The 25,449-nt window shown below is 46.0% G+C and overlaps 1 protein-coding gene across 1 annotated transcript in view; it reads right to left on the bottom strand.

The window, feature by feature from the left end:
- The window catches only part of SERPINE3 (serpin family E member 3), a 228,538-nt gene that overhangs the window by 153,108 nt on the left and 49,981 nt on the right, over positions 1 to 25,449 (bottom strand). Inside the window, exon 3 of the mRNA XM_069640667.1 lies at positions 14,264 to 14,497. Within this exon, the coding sequence (XP_069496768.1) occupies positions 14,264 to 14,497 (234 nt within the window). The remainder of the gene's footprint in view (positions 1 to 14,263; positions 14,498 to 25,449) is intronic.

Genomic DNA, 25,449 nt, shown 5'->3' with positions numbered 1-25,449 from the left:
CAGCCCTGCAGTTTCAAGTCGCCCTGGCTCTCAGCGGCTACGGGACGGGAAATCGCCTGTGACGGAACAGTAGCCTTTTCTCAGATCTCTGTGAAGAAAAGATGACAGTTCTGTTGTAGCACCGCACAGGGGGGCAGGCAGGCAAGGCTCCTACAACGACCGTCACAACAGCAGGGCGACACAGAGACTGCAAATGCTCACCGCGTGGCACACTTTCTTAAATCGCGACACAGAGGAGCTTGGACTGCAAAATTTGGTCAGAGAGGACCCAGGACCACAAGTTGACAATTCCTTAAGTCTCGTGCGTCAGTTAGGGTCGGCAATGATCCTAGGCGATACCCCCTGTTCTAGTTGGTCAGTTCACTGGATGGGCCAGGAACACTTCCGAAGATGCTCTATTGGAGGGTAATCAGCAGATGCCGAGAGTAGTTGCTCCCACTACTCCAAAGGGTCAGAGCGCCCTTTCAGTCCTTCAGTGATCGATGCAAAAACAGGGGTCTGGCGGGATAACAGCAGGCTCAGGGTGTCAAACCATCCACCATGTCTCCAGCAGTTCCACCGGTCTGCTTTAGCATTTCAGGATACTTGGCTCCTTATGTAGTTTGGTGTGAACTTCAGGTGATCGACCTGAGATGGATGCAGAGCCCCTTCTCTTATCCAAGATTCGTTTCACGCTCAAATCTGGGACCACCAATCGAAGATCTGCTCTCTTGCATTCATGCCAGGCATTGGGCCAATCATGGCCCATGGTGGTTCCAGTCATTCAGGCATACCAGACATACTGGCACCAGTAGTGTGGATTGGTCGCTAGCACACGTGACATGCAGGAGGCGCAAAAGTTGCGGTTTTTGCGGGAGACTGCATGCCCAAATGAGGAATCTTCAGATCTGCTCGACCTGGGGGAAGGACCTGGGGGAAGGTAAAGCGACAAAATGGCCAAAGGACAGAACAAAAGACTTCGTAGCATGGCCATTTCCGGCACTGGCCACAGTCTTGAGCCAAACGTGGTAAACGGGATATGGTTAGTTAAAAAGAAAGTAAAAATACCATAAAACTAAACTGCTGCCACCAGTTCGTCCTAGGCACACTTGTACAATCACCAAAAAATCCTTAGAGGGTGTCTACGGCCATACAACAAAATGACTCCTATGCGTGGTATTGTAAGGTACATGGCACATAGATAAAAAGTTACCAAGAAATGGCAACATAGTCAAAGAATAAGGGAAACCTAGTTTCCCAGTACTGACAGTCTGAAGGATGTGTCAGTTTCCCAATGACAGATGATCAAAAGCCCAGAGGAGCGCAGCCGAAGGCTGTGCTCCACTGGAAAAGGTCAGGTTAGGTTAGCTAAACAAAAAACAAACAGTTCTTGGGGGTCCATAAATGGATGGAAAATTGCACCTGTGGAAAATCTTTCCTAACACTTGCCGAGGGGGCGCCACAGCTTCTTGGAGAAGTGCACATTGCTCCACCGACACCGAAGCTGGGAAAACAAACATACGCCATGCAAATGATAATCATGACAAGTTCAAAGTTCACAGAATGACTGCTAAGCACATGCATTGATCCATCGTTTATGAGAACACAACTTCTATTAGACGTACTACTGTGATCTCTGCTTCATCTGTTTGGCACTTAGCAACAAGTGCTTTCACGACGAGTTAGGAACTGCTACTGCCCTGGCATGCTAAAAAAATAGGAACATGCTTTAAATAATTGAATTGTAAAATCTATAGCTAATTTTCAGAAGGTGTCATCTTCGTTAGAAAATGTTGCTTCCATTTCTCATTGAGAGCTCCACTCTGCTGAAGAATTTGTGGCAATATTCAGGTTGCTTAACCCTTTCACTGCTCTTAGGACTATCAATACACCTTCGTTTCCAGAGCAACACGTTAAAGTTCTGGCAGTGGAACAAATTCGTGGATGGGTGAATGATAAACGAGCTGTTTGATACTGTGTGTCCAGTGGATGTTTCACTTTCTTTTCAATAAAAACTGCAGCCCCCAGAATGATTTTCCCTTCTGGCAGCCAGTCATTCTTGGCGTCCATCTTTGTGAGGGGCGTTGTGTCCCCTTTAACTCCGTCCGTGGGAAAGAAAGGTGTGTCTCCTAAGGGTCTCCACAGAAAGCACATGGACTTGGGGCCATGAATATATGGGAGGGGAACAGTAGGCAGGTATTTCTGGCGGGATCACAAGACGGATCTCAGGGGCCCCTAAGGGCCCATGCTGTAAGGAAAACGGCCAATGAAGAATACTCGTTATATACCTATCCGGTGTCTCGTGTGAACGCGTAATGCAGCGTGCTCCTGATCCGGGGCTCAGCAAGGGGCAGGAATTCTTCTACTTTGTGTGGTGGCCTCATTTTCTTCTTATTCCACATTGATGATATTGGTACTTTCTAGACCTTTCTGCATTGCTACCACGTGAATCCCTATTGTTACAAAGAGGACAGGTATCAAATTATGACTGGCTAGCTGGGTAGCAACAGACATGCACCATCTTGGCTTTCCCTTTGGACGTGCCTCTAGCAATAAAGTGGTGCTAACTGAAAAACTAATGTCACCCCAAAAGCACCTACTCTTTGATATTTCATGAGGATCCCGGTTGTGGTCCCACATGATCCTCATGAAATTTGACTAAAATTGCCAATTTAACTAGACGAAACTTGGTTAGTGCATGTTCAGGGATTGTGATGAGGAAGAGCCATTTTTTAGTCTCGAGTCTAAGTTGTCCAACTTTTGGAGTCGATTGGCTGAAAATATAGTGCTGAAGTCGACAAATTAGCATGCACCGAACCTTTCCTTTGACAGGAGACCTAGCCGCTTGCGAAGAGAACAGTGATCACGTTAATAAGACTGGGGGCCAGAGAGGGACGTGCAGCTTTCTTGGATTGTGCGCAGTGTACGAAGGCGTTGGTCAACCATAGATGTTAAGATGTCACATTGCAATAATCTCTGCATATATAAAGTCCTGTGCATTCTGGTACAAATAGTCACATTTTTCTCTTGAAATGGCAGCCCTACGAGCATGGGTGTACACTGTACACACTATCGTTCGGCACATTTCAATGGCCATCAAGTGCCAAAGCTAGGAAGAAGCAATGTAGTAATTAGTGAGCAGATATTTCTAGGCATTTTTCGCCACCCTAGTTAATTCACCCCCCCCCCCCGAACTCCTCCCCCAGGCAACTTCCTCTTCACTCCCACAGTCCACAGACTCATCGTTGTGCCCTTGACTTTTTATTGCACTGCTCATTTACCTATTATTGTCTATCATAACACATTTTGTATATGTTGCACTTGCTATGTTATCCTTACAGTTTGAATAAACAAAGCCTGAATGCATTCAGTCTGATGTCCTACTCACAGTTTGAAGCACTGAATTGGAGACACATGGCCTTGGAGTTAGTGGTGGAGTATGTGGCAAAGGCTCTGCACCACGAAACAGGCCCCGACTTTACCCACTACCACTTTCTTAATTCAAACAGAATCTTCTCTGCAGAGCACCCCTCTCTCATGAGTTCATAACAATTCAATTACGTTTGTAAGATTAAAGGAAGGACTTTTGAAAAACACCCACTGGTACATCACAGGGGTTACAGGGCTAAGGCACAGGCTCTGTGAGTTTGTCTCTAGAGCTTGTGGCCAACCCAAATCAGTGTGTACAGGTCTGATTTTTCTATTGTTGATGTTTTTCACAGCACTCTTTATGCCAGTGAAAAAGAAAGCATGAAAAAGCCACAGAGTCACATGAGAGTCACTTCATGCCTTGAAACACTTGTGTATAGGCGCATCATAAATGCCATATCATATCATGATCAGAGTAGGCTGCCCATACTGTGCCCACTTGCAAACAGCTTTGGGGATGTGTGAAGCAGGATGGGGCTAGGAGAGATCCTTTAGGCATGTTATTCTGGGATTCCGCACGTTTCTGTACCAGGGTGCCCTGTACCAAGTTGAAGGCTGACAGTAGCCAAGGTTGTGGGTTGTGACGTGTCCGGTGTGCAGGTATAACTCCTTTTTCGCAAAAAGGAGCAACTGTGAGATCGTACAACATCACTCTGTCCTTTTCGCGGTGAATAGGAGTGTTACATGCAGATGGCATATGATCATTCTTGAATCCCTCCTGCGGCAGAAAAACAGGATTCTGAGTATAAAGCTACGTGTTTAGGGCTGGCGTAAAAAGCACATGGGCCCTGATTCATGGAATTATTTGCGTGTAAAACAAGGATTTGCATGCCATTTTGCCCGCAAATCCCCATGCGTCAAACTGTCGCATGAAAATGAGAGAAACAAAACAGAAAAGGGAAAAAATATATAAATGTACTGCACTTTCACTGAGAAACTTTAGAGAGGGCGCCTTTTGATAAGCCTCCCAGCTTCTGCCACCCCGCAAGGGCAGCTTCATAGTAAAATTATTGTTTTGCTCCCCAACCCAGCTGTGAGATTAGCTACTCACTAAAGAATCTCATGACCGTGAGTGCCTAGGTAAGAATGAGGCACACATGTATTAATTAAACAATATAATGCTTTCACTTACCAGTGCTGTGATGAGGTGATTGAAATGTCCAGTGTCTTTGTGCATTGAACACACCTACACAAGTCCTGCAGATTTTTAGGAAGGGGGGGTGCAAACTCCTCTTTTCCCGGGGATACTCTGTTCATTTGAGTTTTGCCTCCCACCGCGGTACACAATTAAGGATGTCTGAAGATGACCTACCCCGAACTGATCTCTGTGTTTCCTGTACAGGACACCCCATTTTTCTCTACCGTCAATGGACTATGATAAACTCATTTTATGATGACCTCCACCAGTTTCTGATCTTCTCCAGGACAGGAGATGCCAAAAGCACTGCTTCAAGCTCACAACAAATCGTACCACCTACGGCATGAGTATTCGTGGTATTTTTTGGCCGTATTCATATCATGACAAGTAAGAAGCTGCAGCCGAACTATTTACAGCCCCTGCATAAACCCAGTTCACCAGTACCCTCGACAATGCCAAACCACTGCTCGCTATAAGCATACATAGTTTGTCACGTATGGCACAAAGCAAATCAGACATCAGATTCAGTGGCAGCCATGCACCTTCTATTTAGGAAACATAAAGATCACCCTCTGTTCACTTAGTATGGCACATCTTAATCCATAGCAAGGACACAAGAGTCATATTTATTTGTGGGGTGAGGCCACCCCCTATATTATATGTCTCCGAGCAAGAGATTGCATTCTTAACTGACTGACAGTTTAAAGAGATTGTGGAACCCGAGATGACTTTCCTTCCTTCTCTGATGTGAAGGGACAGCAGGTCCTCTCCCTGAAGCAGAGGGCTGCACACTCTGCAACATTTTGGATGTTTGTACTACAACTCCTATGATCCCTCACCATTAACTATGCTGGCTAGCGTGGGGCTTGGCTAGCAGCCATGGAGTGAAGCAGCTCTCCTCGAGTGCTCACGCACGATCCTATATTTGATAATTGTTTCGGAGCTATAACAGAGTGCTTCGACCTGTAAATCACCACTACTTGGAGTGGAGTACAGCGGGAGCCGGAGGGGGGCAAAACGGTAAAGAATTGACGCACATGGATGGTGGATGTTGGCCTCGAGAGTTGGAGACGAGTGCCCCCAAGATGTAGGCTACAACATCGAGTGCGCTAAACAAGCTGCGCTGAGCTAAAGTGCATTGTGGATCGGCTGTAGAAGGGACGCAGACCGTTGAGCATAAAAGCCCCTGCACCCTGCCAGGGTGCTGGGTAGATCCTGTGAAGACCGGTGGCCGGTGCGCCGAAACAGCGAGTCTCGAACCGTAGGCGCTGAGAGCAGCGCAGGTTCTGCCGAACCCCCTCCTTGCTTCCGTCCCTCTTCTGTCTTCCATTCAGCGAGTGGCAGCGGGGGGCGTGCTGAGGTCCGGGTAAGAGGCACGGGAGAATGCAGCGACATCCGCAGGGGTCACAGAGACAATGGGCAAGCCCGACGACAAACATGAGCAGGCTGGCTGCCCGACGGATTGAAAGGAAGAACAAGGCCCGCAAGCTCCTATGTGCAGCCCGGGGAAGACACCAGTGAAGGCAGCAAAACATTGTTCATTTTTCCTCTCTTACGGATCGTGGCAAGTTTAAAAGCTGCACCCTGTAGTAGCACGTGGAGGGGAGAGATCCTTTTTTCTGGTGTGAAAGCTGTATGTTGTGGGACTGTGGACATTGGAGCTGCCACCTGATAGCTCCGGGTTACTCTGCTGGTGGCTTCAGGAGATTTGCCCTTGGGGGGACCAGAGAAGTTAAAGTACTGTGAAGGTCAAGACCCCCTGAAGCTTCCCAAGGACGGGGGCACCAGAGGGTGCCCACAAGACCTATTTTAAGGCCCTTACAAGTTCCGAGTCGACGCTCCGCATGGAAGTCACTCTGTGGAGGGTAGACATCAGCTGAGCTGAGTGCATGAGACTAGCAGACTGTTGGCCTGAAACCCGCGGGGGGGGGAGCTGTACTTGACGAGGCCTGCTGTGACAGAGCATTGATGTACAGGCAGCTTAGTGCACAAACTACCGCACACATGCCAGACAAACACTACCAGAGCAAGGCGAAACAGATGAATATGGAGGTATTTATTAAGAAAGAAGCAGAGATAAGGTATGGACCACCTATGGTCACTGCAGAGGGTGTGAGTACTTCACAAGCTGAGGCCTTGGATGAGAGCCACATCCTTGCAGCCATTGCTTCACTAAAAGCATGCTCGGAGCAGAAAGTGGATGCAGTTATAGTGGACGTACGGCTGCTGAGGCAACATGTAAGGAACCTGGCAGATTGGCTAGGTACAGTGGAAGCACAGGTGACAGAAACGCATCGAGCGTGATGGCCAGCCGAGAGCAATTGTCTGTGCTGGATGCCATGGTGTGCATGCTTGAGCCCAGAGTGGAGGATTCAGAGGGAAGAGCTAGGAGAAATAATATGCAGATCTTAGGGCTGCTGGTTACTGTGTTCATTGAACATTTTCTCATGCAGGAAGGTGGCCCGGGTAAGTTAACACAGGGCTTTACAGTGGAAAGGGCACATAGGTCGCTGGCCTGAAGACCACCCCCAGGAGTCCCCCCTAGACCGGTGATAGCAAGGATAATGAATTTAGAAAGCCAGAGAGAGGAACCTTGCGTTCTCGAGACCTGGAGGAAGCATAGTGCGGGCGTCCTCGAATCTTGCTATATACCCAGACTATATGAATACAGAAGCGGCACACGCATGGATGGACACACAAGGAATCACACAGCTCCCGAAGAGAAGAAACAGAGCTCCATGATCAATAGAAATGGAAAGGAAATGCATTCTGAGACTTGAAGAGAACTTGACAGTCCATGAGACACTGTATGTGGGATGGACACTGAAGGAGAGAGAACGCTTTCATCGAGAGTTGAGGGTGTGCCGATCAGGCTGCTAGTGCACCCTCGTGACCTTCTTGTTTTGGATGCCAATTGTAAGGTGTTCTGCTGCTATGTACCCCCTAGCAGTGTAGGGGAGGGGAGGAGGAGGTGGAAGCAACAAAGCCTGGGCACTAGTTACGGTGCAGGGTTGTTGGTGTTCTGTTGGGGTGTCTGGTTCTATCACCCTTTAAACTGGGACAAAGTTTGTGTTTGGTAGTTTTTAGATTAAGAAACAAACAAAAAGGCATTTACGGGCAGAACACAGTCGTACTGGTAGACGCAGTGGCACATGGTGGTTGGACGGGGGAGGTTGTGCAGAGGGTGGGGGATGCGAGCAGATTAGGTCAAATAATGATGGGGGTGAAATGCATAAGGGAAAAGGGAGGTCAGGGTGGGTCTAACAGGCGGCCAATAGAAACTGCAAGGGCCAGGCAGAAGGGTTTTGAATGCTGGGTGACGTCAACATAGTGACATGGGATGTTAAAGGCTTCAACAGCTTCGTGAAGAGGCTTAAAGTTGAGGCTTACTTGAGAAGGAAAAAGATACATATCGCACTGTTACAAGAAACACACTTGACTTCTGATCGACAAAATATACTAAGTAGGAAATGGGATGGGAAGATGTATGGCTCTCATTTTCAAGATATCCGAGTGGGGGGTGTGTTAATATGGATTGCTCTGACGGTTCCTTTTCAGTTACTAGACTAGACGCGAGACGAAGAAGGCAGGATGGCATCGATACATGGGTACTTGGAGAACAGGGAGATATGCATTATAAACACATATGCACATAACAATGACGCCACAACATTTTTTAGATCCCTTTACTCAGGGATAGCTGATGATAGATACTGGCAGCCCTCCCCTCCTGCGAAGGCGCTGAGTGAAATATTGAGGAGGTTTGACTTTGTTGACATATGGAGGTGTATCCATGGGAAGACAAGGGAATACTCACATTATGCGGCACGCTCTGGGGTTTATATCAGCTAGATTATGCGTTTACGGGACGTGAGACAGCCTAGGAATTTGTTGGGGCACAATACAAAGCCATGGTTCTTTCTGACCATGCTCCGTTGATCATCCTATGGCGGCATTCCTTTCCCAGTCCGCCGATCCCGACCTGGCGCCTCAGAGTGGGGGCCCTATGGGATGGCATATTCAGAGACTATTTAGGGAATAAAATTGAGGAACCTTTTGGGACAAACACGGGTAGCATTGAGAACAGCAGCACCTTATGGGATGCCTTTAAGACAGTGATAAGGGGAACTCCGATTGGGAAAATGGGAGGGCTCAGGAAGGAGATATTAGAATCCCTGCAGGGTACTGAAATGCAGGTTGAATTACTTGAAAAGTCTGGGGAATCGGTGGACGATACAGAAAGCTGGTCATTGGCTTTGAGACAAAAATGCATTAAGGAATGGGAGCGACTGGGAAATTTAGACTATGCAAAATACACCCAGAGACTGCATGCAAAAGGGGATAAACCAGGCAAAGTGCTAGCATGGCTGTATAGTAGGGAAGAACACAGGGAAATTATATGCGCCATGCGGAATGAAGAGAGGACTCATTGACCACTCAGGCTGAGATAAATGCAACATTATTCAGGTACTATGAAAGATTATATTCAGCAGAGCAGGAAGGTAGTGAAGGAGAGACTGCTTTACCGAGATGAGGTTGCCCGGCTAAGTGAGGGTGAGGTAGACAGTCTGGATGCTCCGCTTACGGTGGATGAGGTCCAAAAAGGCTATACAGCTACTGCCGGCAGGCAAAACACCCGGGCCAGACAGCCTGCTGGGAGAGTTTTGTACAACATACACCACGACACTTGCACCAAAACTACTGTCACCATGTGAGGTAATTATGTAATTATGTGAGGAGGCATGGGAGGAAGGCCAACTCCCCCAAAGTATGTGAGAATCCGTGATTGTTCCAATACTTAAACCAGGCAAACAGCCTCAGGACTGCGGCTTTTACAGACCACTGTCCATGATCAATCAGGATAATAAAATACTCATTGGGCCTCATTACACGGTAGGCGGTAGCTATTAGCGCCATGGCTACCCCCTTACCGCATTCCGGGTCTGTGTTCCCGGAATAGGGACTTACCGGATCATTCCGACCTTGGAGGACCCGGTGAGTCCCCATTCCAGGAACCATTCCCTATTCCCATTTGAGCTCCCACAGGGCTCAATGGGAATGGGGAAGTAGCTAATAACGGAACCGCAATTTGCGGTACCGTTATTAGCTCTGAAGTCCCTTAACGGGCCCCGTCCTTAACACCAGGTCAGACCTGGCGTTAAGGAAGGGACCCACTAAGGGACCTCGTAGTAGGGCGGTAAGGGATTACCGGCACCGGTGCCCTAACTGGTGCCGGTAATCCCTTACCGCCTACCATGTAATGAGGCCCATTATCAGGAAACAGAGAGTAGGGGGCACACAAGCAAGTCCGAGTGAGAAAGACAGATGTATGCTGCATGCAAGGAAAAACAGGATAAGTGCCAGAAAGCCAGAAGCAGGAAAGCACAAACTGTGTGCCACTCATAGCAGGTGCCATATCTGTCCCTCATGTAGGTGTTCAATGCTGGGAGCAGGACAGACAAAGGAACAGTCACCCAATAAGGAGATGGGACATCTCAGCGGCACCAGATGCCAGCCGAGGAAAAGTTGCCCACGTGAGCTCCACGAGCATGGGGAGGCACCCGGGCCATGCCCACGCTTATGTGCATGCAACAAGAGCCGTCCATGCTCAAGCTTCCAGACAGAGCAGAAGTGTTCTGAGAGCTCTGTCCCAGGCAAACCTCCAGCAGGGCCTCACTCTGCCTGATTCCCACTGCTCAGGCCCCGCTCACTAAGAGGTAAGTAAACAGTTTCATCCGCTTCATGTATTAAAGAGGGAACTTACCGCATGGGGAACATTAACCCGCTGAGGGCATGGGGTGCTCTCGCGTATAGCATAGTGATATAACGCACGTCAGAAGAGTGTTTGCACCGTCTAATTCTATTCTTTTCTGCAGTTCTTTAGATCTGGTTTGGCGCACGCAGGCCGTATCAGTCTACGCCTTGTACTGACACACATGCATGACAAGGACAACAAGACAAAGCTAAGTGCATATTCTAAGCTATTTAGCAATTTTGTTGAAGCATGTCTGTTCTATGCAATGTCGGTGCCTGTAGCATCTAATGGTTGGTTTTGGTATATGCACACAAACCCAGTGAGGCAACCGGGAGCAGAAGGGTTCAGTGAGGGAACTGGGCTCATGTAATGCCTGGTAAGCAACCGGGCCACGTACAGGGCTGCTAATTCAGTGTGATGGGTGTGTGCAGTTGAGTAGGGCACTACCGGGGCATAGAACATATGAATGCATGGCATGGTATGTATGAGGAGCCTCAGGTCACTGCACATGGCCATAATCAATGGAACCGGAGGAAGAGGAGAGCAGCTTTTCCCTAACACCCCCTTTCCTATCCATTACTTCTACCTTACCCTCTACCCGGTTACCCTACAACGCCCTACCCATCCAAACCACAGACCATAACCCTCTTTCCCCACAGGGGTTGCAGCAACCCTGTATAGCCACTAATACAGGTACCAACAGACCCCTTGGGGAGGTAGGAGTATGTGCTACCTCTGCGTACGACTGGGACCTGACACTCATGGCCTCATTGGCAAGTAGACTAAAGGAGGTGATTAGTCATTTGATATGCACGGACCAGACAGGGTATGTGGCAAATAGAAGCACAGCATGGAACCTGCGATGATTACATCACGTGATGGATGAGCTAAACACGGGGGGGGGGGAGAATGTGCAGTGGCCTCCCTGGATGCAGTTAAGGCATTTGACTCGGTCAGATGGGGTTGGCTGCACGCAATGCTGAAGCAGTTTGGAATAGGGGAGATTCTGTAGGTGGGATGAGCTACTGTATTCAGGACCCTGGGCTAGAGTAAGGACTGGGAAATGGATCTCTGAAGAATTGGGGTTGCATAGGGGCACCAAGCAGGGCTGCCCATTGTCCCCAATGCTTTTCATATTAGCTGTGGAGCCTCTGGCGGTCTTCTTGCGGCAGAATTAGGAAGAGGCAGGGATAACGGTGGAAGGGGTTTGTCATGTGATATCGAGGTATGCAGACAACATGTTGATTTATGTGCATTCACCGGCAGAGAACTTAACGTATATACTTGATGTAATCGACCAATTTGCGGAGCTCTCGGGCATCCGAGTAAGTAGGGAGAAATCTTGCTTATTCCCTCTAGTAGATCTCATTGTGTTGGATCAGAGCAAATTGCCTGTGTTGGCGCTGAAGTGGCAAAGTCTTTTCAGTACCTGGGGATTAATGTTAGACATAATATGGCTGACGCCCAAAAACACATCATGCAGCAGGCCCTCGAGGGGTTCTCCAGTTCAATGACCTTTTGGCAAACGTTAACCTTATATGTGATGGGCCAGGTTGCCTTGCTTAAGATGGTGGTACTACCCCGCCTGCTATACCATTTCACTAATATTCCATATAACATCCCTAGAACGTTTTTGGTGGATTTGGATTTGAAAGTGAGCACTTTTCTTTGGGGGATCAGGCAAGTGTAGGATAGCTTTGAATACTTTTCAGGCAGATTATGTTCAAGGGGGCGTGAGGGTGCCCAATTTCGAGTTGTACTACCTTGCGGGACAATTACAGTTTGTGACAAGGTGGTTGGCAGATGAAGCCACACTGGACTCGGGACTCCTGTGGCGGTCAATGGGACGATATCTCTTAAAGGAAGTCTTGTGGGCGACAGATTTAGTTGCTGCAGAGATAGCCTGGCTCATGCAATTGGGTATAGCGAGACGGCCCAGGGTGTAGAAATTGGTGGGAGTCGCGAATCCATTCTCTCCAAATATCCCATTGTTGGCATTTGTGGGGAAGTCACGGGATCCTGGGATACAGAGGAGGCGGCACTGGCAGACAAGTGGCATTCGTACCACAGGGATCTATTGGTCGATGCAAAAATAGCAAATTTTGGATCACTTATGGGACACACAGGAATACCCAGGGGACAATTCTTGATGCACTAGACTCTGGTCAGAAATGTGCAGAAGGTATAGAAGGACCTTAATGATAGTAAGGAGGAAGACTAGTTGTTAGGTACACTGTACGATGTGGCTGAGGGCGGACACACAGTCTCCAGACTATACGAGGCACTGCTGTCTACACGAGAGACATTGGGACACAGTGTGTGTGTGACATGGGAGGCCGATGTTGGAAGGACATTTACTGAGGCTGAATGGTTGCAGGTACTGGGATACACTAAACGGGTGTTGAGGAACTCCAGGCTTAAGCTCATTCAGTTGTACATACTACATAGGGCTTACTTGACCCTTCATAGGATTTCAAAATTCACAGGTATGGGAGTTTTAAACTGCCCTCAATGTAGCTCTGAGTCGTCTGACTTTATCCACATGCTCTGGTCCTACCCAATCATTGGACTATGCTGGCTAGGGCTGGCCGAAACATCTGGATACCGCAAGGTTGCAGACGCCTGCTCTAAATGATGCGGTCCATGATGTCAGGCGCCGGAAAAGTAACTCCCCATTCCCATTCGAGTCCCATAGAACTCAACGGGAATGGGGAGGACGGTAGCACCGGCACCATTTATAATGGTGCCGGTGCTACCGTCAAAGTCTGCCAGCAGGTGCCTTTCCGCCCGCCAGGTCAGACCTGGCAGGCGGGACAGCACCTGCATGCAGAACTTGGAGTGTGCTGGTCCGGTAACAACGGTGCCGGTAGCTTACCGACACCGTTGTTACCGGACCGGCATACTCATAATGAGGCCCAATGTGTCTTAATGATTACATTAGTAGAGATGCTCTTATGCATCTATAGTGGCCTCTTCCCATAATATAGAGAGAAGGTCTCTAGCAAGAACGCCCAAACAGGGTCCACAGCTTAGGGTTGGCTTTGTTCCCATTCTTACTCGACATTTGGATTCTTCTGCTAGATCCTGTTTTGAGTATAGCCACTGTATTGCATTCAGGCGCATTTTGAGTATAGCTACTGTAATGATTTTAGCTGCATTTTGAGTATGGCCACTCTATTGTGTTTCGGCCCTTCTAACCATCCCAGCTCCTCGCTCCTCTCCTGCATGCCTCCCACGTACCACACACGCCCATCTGGGCTAACCTCACTACACACAAACACACAATCCACACATCCGCACACAAGAACAAGCTGTCGCAAATAACAAACAACCCAAACACTGGACGTTGTCCCTCTGGACACAACAACCCCAGTTCACACAATTAATGCACACTCAGAAAGCCAACATGGCAGTTTCTCCTGGCTCTGCAAGCACAAACAGAATAACACAACCTCTATCCTATCCGTCTTCCCCCTGAAACCCAACATAACATCTCCACATAGGCAGAGACTTACAGGGGACTCAATGCATGTGTTTGGTGAAGGGTATGGGAACCCCGGGATGCCGCCAGCTTCCGGTGCACTTTACGGCATGCACGTGGTGAATCTAGGGTAATCTCTACTGTGAGATTAGCAATGACCATCATCATGGCAGAAACAGCGGTTGCTACTGCCGCAGATTTCAAAGGAATATGCCTTTTCTTTTTGAGGCTTTGATGCAGCGTTCCTTTGCCCTTGAGAGGGGTTCGGGGGGACTCCAATTTCCCAATAGGAATAGGGGGGTGTAGAGAGTTAGCACGGAAACCCATTTTCTGAATTTTCTCTCCTCACCTCTCCTACTGGGATGAGGCATGCACACAGCACATCATTTCTCTACCATCCAATTATCCCTCGCTAGTGGTAAGTGGACACTTGGTAGGCCTGGTGATATCATTATGAGGTGACGCTGCCTCTATTCCTTACCTCCAATCTGACGGATAACCCATTCGTTTATCTGAGCAACTGTCCTCGAAGGCTCACTGTAATTTGTTGTTTGCAGGCTGCTGTTTGCCCACAGTGCTGTCTGCTCCACAAAATGGGGTGAGAGACGTATGCCAGCTTGTAGAAAAAGCGCACATGCCAAGTGAACCACGCTGCCTTGGCTGGAGTTGGCGAGGTCCTCGTAGACCGTACGCAGGAAGTCTTGAACTCTTGGATCTGTGGGGAAGAAGAATACAGTATAAGTATCTGAGTATTGTTGCTCCATGCTTCATAGCAGAAGAGACAGCCTCTCAAAAAATGTTGCTCTGCAGAGCAGTGTGAGACCTTTCAAAGACTTTATAACGATATGCCCCGTCATGTTTCTTTGCCCATCAGTGGCCATGTTGGGGAACACGAGTTGTCTTTCCAGCCAACTTTGTCTCCCCTGCTATCCACTTTTTAGTCTTCACCAAACTCGAGCTTCCTGCTTGTGGAATTCGCACTGCCAGACTGAGCTGGCTGGCATATATAGGGTTCTCCGTTTTCCCCTTTGGTGGAACATCCACTGATGGTTTGCACCAGTGAGTGATAATGGACTGAGGGTTGTTATTGGTTATGGCCTTTCACTTTTTATGGGTTAGGATGAGGCAGCTGGAGCTATTTCGGGGTTCCTCTGAAAAGCCTATGTTAGAGTTTTGGGGAGGTAGGTACTCTTTGAGAGGTCTAGGAGTGTTTCCAGATTATTCCTGGATTTTTTGCATGCTTTTTCGCTTTAATTGCATGTTTGCTGATATGCATACTTTTTTGTGTAGGCGCCCCTTCGCATTGTTTTGGGTCAGGGGTGGATTGATCTGTGGGTTTGTAGAGGGGGGGGGTTCTGATATGGGTTGGGTCACATTGGGAATGGAGTTTGGGGGTAACCTGATGACTGACCCCTATCAAGTGCCACAGACCATTGGACCGTGATCCAGGGATCCTCTTCATTCTGCCCCCTGGACCAGCAGCTCCGGGTGGCACCTGGTCCCTGAACAACTCTCCCAGCAGTCCGCAGAGTCAGGCAGGTGATATATATCACTGGGGCTCAGTTTCGATCAACTGAATGCACAATAGAGAGTGCATGATCCTGCAATGTCTTAGAATAATTTGATTCCTTACTATAAAATGGTGGGTGGTGTGATGAATCTTGCGCAGTCCTCACAAAAACTCTACCTAAAGTCTCCTCACAGGTAGCCAGGGAAAGGCAGACGCTTCCTGATTCTGACCCTGGAGGCGGTATTAGCCAAGGGGATCACCTGGGAGGATAAGGGTCGCAAGGGAGCAGGAGGACTACGTTGGAGAAGGCGCAGTATTTATCTGGCCCAAATGAAGAAAGATCAGTGATACTGAAACATGTAATGGCTTGATGTCAGAAAGAGCTGTTAACTTCCCAAAATAATTATATCAATGTGGATAAGAACAATCCTAAACACTTATGCCTTGGGGAAAAGAAACCCTCTTTTGATGTCACAAACATTCCTAGAGATGAAAGCTCCTATGACTTTCAGGGTAATAAAAATACAACTCTAAACATTAACACTGGAGATTTGAAAAACAAATTCCTCTGTAAAACAAAAACCTTCATGTTATGCTTATAATACTCCTTTAGGGAATTTAAATAAGGATAGAAATAAAGTTATGAAAAGAAGTAATTTGAACATTGTGGACTTCAAGTCCCACAATGCTCAAAGTACTGTGACAAAGAAGAGGGAAATAGAGGCACAAGACTACTCTGTGCAGTTAATTGATGTTAATGGTTCCACCTGAGAGGTATTGGGAGGTATTTAAAACCCCCTTTAGGTGTGGACCAGTAGAAGTAGTTGGAATATTAGTGAGAGCTGTGAGCATCCGTTGTTAAAAGCAAAGAGACGCTGGGACCCGACTGGTGTGTATGCAAATCCGGGTCCTGAGAAGGTCATCAGAGCAGAAGCTCTGAGCTGCAGAGGACACACAGCGGGAAGCGATGCCATGACAGACCGTTCTTCTGAGAGAGAGAGACTCTCTGAAATGCTCATTCACTCTGGGTGGTTGGTGAGCACCGGAGTGTCAAACAGTCAGAGAAAGTTCCTTTTACAAGCGGCGCAGGCCGCTGGAGAGCAACCAAAGTGGGCAGGAGCCCTTGAAGCAGGAGAAGAGGCAGCGGCAGCTTTTCACCCAGAGGTGAGCAAAGAGACCGGTGAGTTTGCCTAAGTGTGCAAACCCCAGAATGCTCTGTAAGCGAATGCTAGCCTTTAATCAGATCTTGGAATACCAAACTGATATTAAGGAGCCAAATGGGCAGAGTAGAAACCTTGTGAACACAAGGAAAGATTATAGTTATTGTTACAAGGATCTAATGAAGAACACATATAAAAAGGGGACAAGACTTGAACAAGTTAACCTGAGCTATCATTGCCAAAGTCAAAAGGGAGTGATATTAAAGAAAGATAACCAAAACCCCCATTACCCAAGTCAAGAGAAAGTGGCTCTTAATCAAGCTTCTTTCAACCAGCAATTTAGAGAGAGAGCAATAAAACAACCAAATGATTATGAATAATATTGCTTAAGACAAAGAAGGGCAAATGTGATCAATGAAGATTGTTCACAGTGGTTTGTTGAAAGAAGTGAGAAACAAGAGTGGCAGGAAGGATGCCTCCCTTCTGGTAGAAAGTACTCAGAAGAAGTGGAGCATAACCTGCAAGTGTGTAACATACAGCACCAGTGTGGCTCTTGTTTTCACTGAAGAGATTCCAATAACAGAATGGTTATACATAATATTGCAGAATAATCTTAACTATTGAAAGAAAGGAGAAACAAGACTGGTAGGATGGCTGCCGTTCTGATAGAAAGTATTCAGAAGGAGTGGAGCACAACCTGCATTGCGTGGAGCAACTACTAGTGTGAAACAAACAGTACCAGTGTGGTTCTTGTTTTACCTGACGAGATTTCTAAACTTGATGTGAAGCAAGAGATCTTTATAATTTGTTGGAAGCTTACCTTTACCACATAAGTACTTGTAGTTAATAGTTTACTCTGGCCTGGCAGGAGAGTACACCAAGTCAGAGGACTGTGTAACCTTTGTGTTCTGTTCTGACAGGAGAGTACACCAGAGCAGAGAACTTTGTAGTAGTAGGCCTGGCAGGTGAGCAGACCAGGTGGAAGTTGATGAAGTACTATGGTGTGGTGGTGAAGTGTCATAAAAGAAGAAGTGGCAGAATCACTAAGAAACTCCTGACAAACATATATCACTGAAGCAAGTGTTGTGTGAACCGCTGTAGAAGTAAACAACATTGATGGAACAAGTGTTTTGTGAACTATTGCAGAACAATCTTAACAAAGGCATTTTTGTTGATTCTAATGAAACAAGAACAAATTTTGATCTAGGAGAAGAAGTTGCTTCAAGCTCATTTGTCAAAAGTGAAAAGAAGAAACCCTTGTGGAATACTTTTGAACTGTTGGTTGGGTTCACGTTCGAACAAGTGGATGTACATTGGAACTTTTGTTGTCAAGTTGGAACCAAAAGAACAGAGTTAGAACTTTATTATAAAACCGGATTTCCTTATTGTTTGAAACAGTTGAATAGAATCCTGCTTGAATCTAAGGAAGGGGAATTCACCCAGATTGGAAGGAGAAACAGTTATCAGATTGTGGATTTAACTGTTATAATTGTCATTTTTGATTTTACATATATTACCTTATTGAATTATTGTATGTATAAGTGTGAGGGACAGAAACCTTTTGTTAGAGTGTTTCCTTTATTTTATTTTAGGCAGGGAAATCCTCGTCAGGGTTGGAATAGTGAGGCCTTTATCCAACCTTTTAAGTTAATAAAATGGTATCTTTTGAAAAATCTTCACAAAGTTGTCCGCCTCACATTTCTGACCCCTCACAGTGTTTTCAAATTAAGAACCAAAGAGTCTTGTTTAAAACTGATTTGTTAGAGCACATCATGCAAAGCTCCATAGGGGACTTGATTTAATGATGCATTGTTCGACTATTTAGCATACTCGGCTTCCAGACTACGACCTCAAGTGAAGACGCGTTCTGCACTACTGAACACCGCCAGAGATCTACCACACTGCTCAGAAGAACATAACTGTTCCCAGTTTTATTTGTAATTGCTCCTCATTCTATTGCTCACATGAACTGCCAGGCTGGGCTGTAGCGGTATATTTGCAGTTAATTAAGGCTAGCACTGTTAATGTCTTCAAGGTAATGCAACCTATATTGAAGCTGCCATGGACTGTGATTTGAATCAAATGGAGAACTATCCTAATTCCTGATGAATGGTGTCTTTTTATGGGACCCATATTACCCTGTCAGAAGCATTTTGGACCAATTGTTATTACCGGATTAGCTCAATTTCAGGGGCAACATAGAGGCTGTTGCAATATTTGAACCTGCATTTTGGGAGGAGTGCAAAAAGAAGACAGAGACTGAGAGAGATGAGAGTTAGAGTTTCAGAGGAGGAAGCTGGAACATTCGATAAACCATCCTATAACCATCCCATAGTTTCGGAAAATCTGCTATGTCTAACAGCACCCCAAGATTTGACTTCGAACATTATCCACCGGAAATTGAACCAGCAAACTGTCCAGGAAAGTGAATATGAAGCCTGAGAAATCTGATGAAATTAACAGCTGTCTGGTTGATGAAAAGGGTCCTTCAGCTGTTATTTCTCAAACAGAGATTAATCTGTTGCAGAACACAATGATGGGGTTAAAAGGTTCTTACAAGATGTCACATCAATCAAGAACTCCTTGTTACAGCCTTTAATGCCTGTGGCTGAAGGATTCTCCACCTCAGTCTCCACACGACTTGCCCCACCCGTGGCAGGTTAGTTCAAGTGGGGAGAAGCCAGGCCTAGAGCCGAATGTCTCTTCAGATTGGCAATCAATAAAAGATTGCTTTACAGCTAAAGTCAACCAACTGGAAAATCTAAAAGAGTTTAGGAAATGGATTCAGACTGTCAAACATGGGGCAGCTGAGTTTCCCTGGAAGACAGTAGAACAATACTGTCACACCACCCTAACAGCAGTGAGAAGTAAAAATGAGATGGGAGGCAAAACTGAAAGCGATGGGCAAGGCAAAGGCGTACTCCCAACTCAGGCTTCCTCGTTAGTAATCCAGCAACATTTGGTAGGCCATCCATGCGGTCGTTAACAGCCCCTCCCAGACCCAGCTAAAACCGCTAGTTTAAAGCAAAGAACCTACATGTCAAATAACAAGCCAAGGGATGTTTGTTTAAGGAAAAATCAAATACCATTGATTGCAAACAACAAAATAAGCAAACTAACCCAGTATAAGAGAAATATCGTCATTACAAACGTAGAGAATTCTACTAGAAGCGAGTCAAAAGAAGTTTTGAGAAAAAAGGTGTTACCCTGGTTCCATCACAGTCGGGTAGGGGCGCATAGTATTGTACGACTTGAAAGTTGTTCATAGGATACAGATTGACAAATGGTGTCCCTCTAGTAACAGAGATTGCATTGTAGTTTGTGGTAAACATAATCTCCCTCGGTTCATGAGCATTTGTGAGAGCCTGACAAACGTGTCATCTGATTCCAAAATAATTCAATGAAATTGTGGTGTAGTAAATTCAGTTGGCCAAACTCAGTTGAGGTTGGATTAGCCCCTTAAAACCTGGGTCATCACTTATTAGGCAATGCAATCTTTAAAGTTCAAGTTTGGAAGTCAAACCACTCCAACCAATTTTGCAATTTTTAGATTGCAGTTAAGGGATTGTGCGTCCCTTGTATTACATAAACCCTCTTTATTGTTTTCTGGTGTTTAATAAATGCCATAGCACTGGTTCTTACCACAGTGCACCTAATGCACGAGAAATAAATGTCAATTGTACCCATAGATTTGTTAAATTTGTTTATGATTTCCTGTTCTAATGCTGCCCATGTTTTATGATTCTATGCATTGTGTTTGCAATTCTGATGCACCAAAGGCCTGACGGCTGCAGCGTGTTATATAAAAACTCAAACTATTTCCCACAATACAGTGACAGATGTGACAACCGATATATCCTAATCAGGGCCGGTTTTACACCAGATTGCACCCCAGGCGGGAAGCATCGTTGGCACCCCCTCTCCCCCATTCATCAGAATGCGCCCCTCCTCCCCGACTGGCTCACGTCACTCCCAAACTACACCTCTGTTGTGCGACAAGACCCCTCCTCAATATGAGCAAATAATTGCTATATAAATGAAGCTAGTTTCATTACATTGTAATTCAAGTACTTTACAGAAGAATTCTAATGTGAAAACACAGCTGTTGCTGCCAAAGTAAATGTTTTTTCTGTCACCTGCTCTTAGGGAAGCAGTTTCAAACTGTCTGAACTGGCACACTGCAGTGTGACCAGCCTGCAGGGGTCTGAGGGCCCACTGACCACTGGCCCTGTGTTGCAGCCAGGTGTTCTGTTCGTACCACCTCACATGTATTTCACAAGGGGCCATACTAGACTAACCATATGAATAATTTTCTAATAGTAGGTTAACGTTCCAAGATGTGACAGATGGAAATGTGAGGAGAACGTGGTTTTACTTTGTTTCAGGTGGTGACAACAACTCCAGGCAGCAATATCTCCCAATAGACATATCAAGCCGCTGCACAAATGGTGAAAATTCGAAATGGCCCAGAAAAAAGAGGCACTTTGACAGCACTCAGGGTCTGCGGTACTAAGCAAACACACCAAAACAAACCGGTTCCCAAAATCTCCTGGAGACTGGCATATTATGTCGATGAGTATAACCTGGCTGCTGGCAGTACATGTTGCAAACTTTAGTTTGCATGCCGTGCTCGATCTCCAGGTGCTTGTAATTCCCACCTCCTACTTGAACTGGCATCCCTTCATCATTGTCAAAAAACACCCAGTCCTTAATACAGGTCATACATAAAGTAAGAAATGGCCATCTTAAGACAACTGAGCATGCTAGAATGAGTGCAACTAGTTTTAATATAGATGCGATAACAGACATGGACAACATAATGACAAACTATACAATGACACCAACTGATTTAGCCGCTCCCATCATGCCTAGTATAAAGCTTATTAAACGTAGCCCCTATATGCAAGACAATATCACCACTGCCCCTATATGCCGAGTAAACCTCATCAAAAGAATGCAAGTAAGTAGAGGTCTCATGCATCACATTTTCATAGTTCGACAACATCTGCAGTTCAGTGACCTAGTCCACCTGGGTGCCTAAAAAATACTGCTTTTTAATGTCACACACATTAAGGGATTATGCATTGCCTATTATAATTTTCGGGCGTTTTACACAAATGTGCATTCTTTTTTTGTAACACAGGCAGCAATTAATAATGTGGAATACGCACTTTAGCTACCTGTAGTGGGATTACTTTTCAAAAGGAGCTCTATAAGAGCAGAGGGATAATAATAATGATGACTTGGTGCCATACCTGCCTAACCTCTGGATTTTTCACGGAGACTCAGGAATTTTAACCATTTCTCCGGGTCTCCGGGAAAGACTCTAGAATCTCAGGAATTTTGGTGGGAGACAGCTTTCACTGATTACTTTTTTTTGTTTTGTTATGTTTGTTTGTCTGTTTGTTTATTGAATTTCAATGCGCACCAGACCCAGCAGGGCACAGCAAAAAGAATGTGAAAAGCTTACAAGTTACATAATGAGAATCACAGTGACATAATAGTAAATACAGAAGACATAAAGGTAGGTGCATTTGCAAAGTAGATACAATGGTTTACAATCATAGTTTTAGTTAGAGAAAAAGTAAAATATCATATTTACAAAGGCAGAAATGTAGAGTGATCATTTACAGACGGTTATGCAGTAGTCACGTAGTCATTAATGCCTTTTGGTTGAGAAAGGCGATGTAGCTCTTTCTGAAATGAAGGTAGGGTTGGTCAGCTCTTAACTCGTGAGGTAGGGAGTTCCAGAGTTTAGCAGCCTTCACCGGGAAGCTATTGCCACCAATATTAGTGGATTTGAATCTGGGTACCACAAGACAATTGGCATTGATGGTTCTACTGGGCCTGGTGGAGGATCTTCTCAACAGTTTGTTAATTAGGTAGATAGGGGCAGCATTATGTAATGCTTTGTGAGTTAAGGAGGCCATTTTCAGCTGTATCTTGTCTTGTGTGGAGAGCCATTTGTTTTGGCGTCTAATGGAGGTCATATGTACTCTTTTGTTGATGCCCAATGCTGCTCTGAGAGCATTATTATGTAGGATTTGGAGTTTATGGATGTTAGTTTTGTTGGTGCCACAGTAGAGGGCATTACAAAAATCTAGTCTTGATAAGATTAGTGCTCTGGCCAGAATAATGCAGTTGTCGTTTGACAAGAAAGGCTTGCCCGCTCTGATCAATTTGCATGTGTATGCTGTAGTTGAGGCCAGGGATTTCACTTGTCTATTGAAGGACATATTTGCATCCAGATAGAATCCCAGGGTTTTTGCTTCCTTAGAGACTTTGATATTATTGCCATCAATGATGAATGAGGTGTATGCCGGACCTAGTTTGATGATATCAGAAGGGGTACCCAAAATGATCAACTCTGTCTTATCATCATTCAGGCAGAGGCCGTGAGTGGCCATCCATGCCTGAATGATGAGATAGATTCTATTCAGCAGCGCCACGTCCTTGTCATGATCCCCAGAAAGCGGGAGGAGAATCTGTGTATCATCATCATATTTAGTGTAGGTGATCCCCAGAAGGTCCAGATCGTCAAACAGAGGCTTGGTGAATATGTTGTAGAGGGTAGGCGACACGCAGGAACCCTGAGGCACCCCACAGGTGATCGGGGACGGGTCAGCCTCTGCTGATGGGGAAAACACTCTTATTGTTCTGTCGCTCAGGAATGATTCTATCCACCTAACTGCTTCGGCTGAGAAGTGGGCTGCTGATTTCAGATGCCTGCAGAGGACCTTGTGGTCCACCAGGTCGAAAGCTGCTGAGAGGTCTAGTAATAGGATAAGGGCAGTCTTCCCACTGTCTCTCAGCTCATCGATTTGGGTTTTTAGGTCTATCAGTGCCGTTTCCGTCCCGTGTAACGGTCAGAAGCCTGATTGTCTAACCCCTAGGAGATTATGGAGCTCGAGATATTTTTGTATCTGCACGTAGGCACCTTTGTCCAGGATTTTTAGGAGAAATGTTACCGTCGTGATAGGACGGTAGTTAGTAGCGATGAGGGTCTAGTGTTTGCTTTTTCAGAAGTGGGAGTACCCAGGATTGTTTGAGGTTGGCTGGGACAATTCCAGTACAGAATGAGCTATTAATAAGTTTAGAAATGAATGGGGAGAGGTCTTTGGCTGCATCTTTTATAATGTGTGCTGGGCAGACATCACCCTTGAAGTTCGAGGGTTTAAGTGATAGAATGGTTTTTTCTACCTCTAGAACAGATATTTTAGTGAAACGGAAGCTGTTATTTTGAGCCGGTGTTGTGCAATTAGGTGGCATGGAGTTAGTCGGCTGTGCTAGTTTCAGATCATCTGTTTTGGTTTTTATTTTATTTTGTAAGGTTCTTATTTTGTTAGTTAGGGCTTGTTGAATCTCAGAACACCAGGTTTAATTTTTAATGCATACACCAGGTGTTGGGATGGGTGACTACAATTCTTTTAATATGGAAAATATTTCTTTCACACTTGAGTTGGCGTTGGCTATTCGTTCATTGTAAGAATTTCTTTTTGCCAGATATATTTCATTTTTGTATTGTGTTGAGATTGAGGATAGCTTGTTTTTGTTATCACTAGATGGGCACAGTCTCCAGCTGTTTTCACACTTTCTTTTCAGTGTGCGTAAGTCCTTTAGTTTAGGCGTATACCACTTATTGAGGTGTGCTTTATTTTTACTCGGTCTCTGTTTAAGTGGGGGCAATTTTGTCTAAGGTGGTCAACATGATATTATTGTATTCCTTTACTAGGGTACTTGGGTCAAGGTTGTCTGGCAAGGCGTTTAAAGTTGGAAGAATATTAGGTAGCACGTTGTCTACAGTGATAGTTTTTTTGTTTCTGGTCAGACAAGGTGGCACTGTTTGTGAGCCCAGTGGTTGAGATCTAGTGGTTGATAGTGTGATAGATACAAGGGAGTGATCTGTCCAAGGTTGGGGGGCGATGGAGGTAATCGTCGCTGTGCAGTTATAATTGGCTACCCAGTCTAAGGTTCTACCCTTGATGTGGGTGGGATGGTTTACTTTTTGAGATAGTCCCAAGGTTTCCAGGGCATTGGTAATTTCCTGGGCATGTTTATCTGCTGGGTCATTGAGACCTAAATTAAAGTCGCCTAGCATCCTCCTCAAATGAGCCTAAGGGACCAGGAGGTCTATAGATTACATGCATGGTAAGTGATTGGGAGTGCTTGCAGGACGTTTACGCTTCCCTGTCAACAAGCACCGCTAGGAACGACGTGGCCACTTCACCGTCGTAGCTCGACCTGTTCTCCGTCAGACGTTCGACGACCCGTGACTCCTGCCTTAAAGGGAGGGCACTCAAGAAGGGCCGTCGATTCCCCGACGAGGAACGCTACAACGCCAGGTATTTTGGGGTTGCAGAACTATTGGGAAGTCTAGTGTGAACAATATATATGGACTGGGGTTGTGATACATCTTTGCTTTACAGTTTGCCCAGGTGGGGGGATCTCCACACAGAACTGTGTTTAATGGTATGAGGCCAGCATTCTGCCAATTGTTCAACCATCTTGCTTTCTTTCCTCTTTCTACTGCTGGTTTCCTCTTTATTGATCTGTGTGACATTTTGACAGTATAGTTGATGCACTTTAATGAGATCTAATAATCGTTGTTGTACCACTTTAGAACTGTATATATTTGCCATTGTTGATTTTCCGAGCACACAGTGCGTTATTGTGATATTGTATATACCTTTGAATATTAATTATATAAAGACTGTGTTTTAACCGATACAGTGTGCGGACATTCCTTTGTGGGTGCTTGGGGACTACACTGTACTTAAGAACCACCCTGCATCACCTCCTGAGAAGCTAGGCCTTGATTGTTCGACCACGCACCAATAATAGAGAATCTTGGCTGGGGTCCTCTGTGCCTCTCCTCTACCATATAGAGAGCGGAAGTACAGACACCCCCCTCCGGCGTCTGTACACTGGCGTTATGCTAGCAGGACTGCACTGCCATGGACTCCCTGCCTGAGTGTGGCTTTGTCTCTTCAGTAATGA

The sequence above is a fragment of the Ambystoma mexicanum genome, chromosome 7q (genome assembly GCF_040938575.1).
Source record: "Ambystoma mexicanum isolate Mex_15411 chromosome 7q, UKY_AmexF1_1, whole genome shotgun sequence".
In the NCBI taxonomy this organism is placed as follows: domain Eukaryota; kingdom Metazoa; phylum Chordata; class Amphibia; order Caudata; family Ambystomatidae; genus Ambystoma; species Ambystoma mexicanum.
The sequence above is the reverse complement of the archived record's forward strand: the minus strand, read 5'-3'. Positions and strand labels throughout refer to the sequence as shown.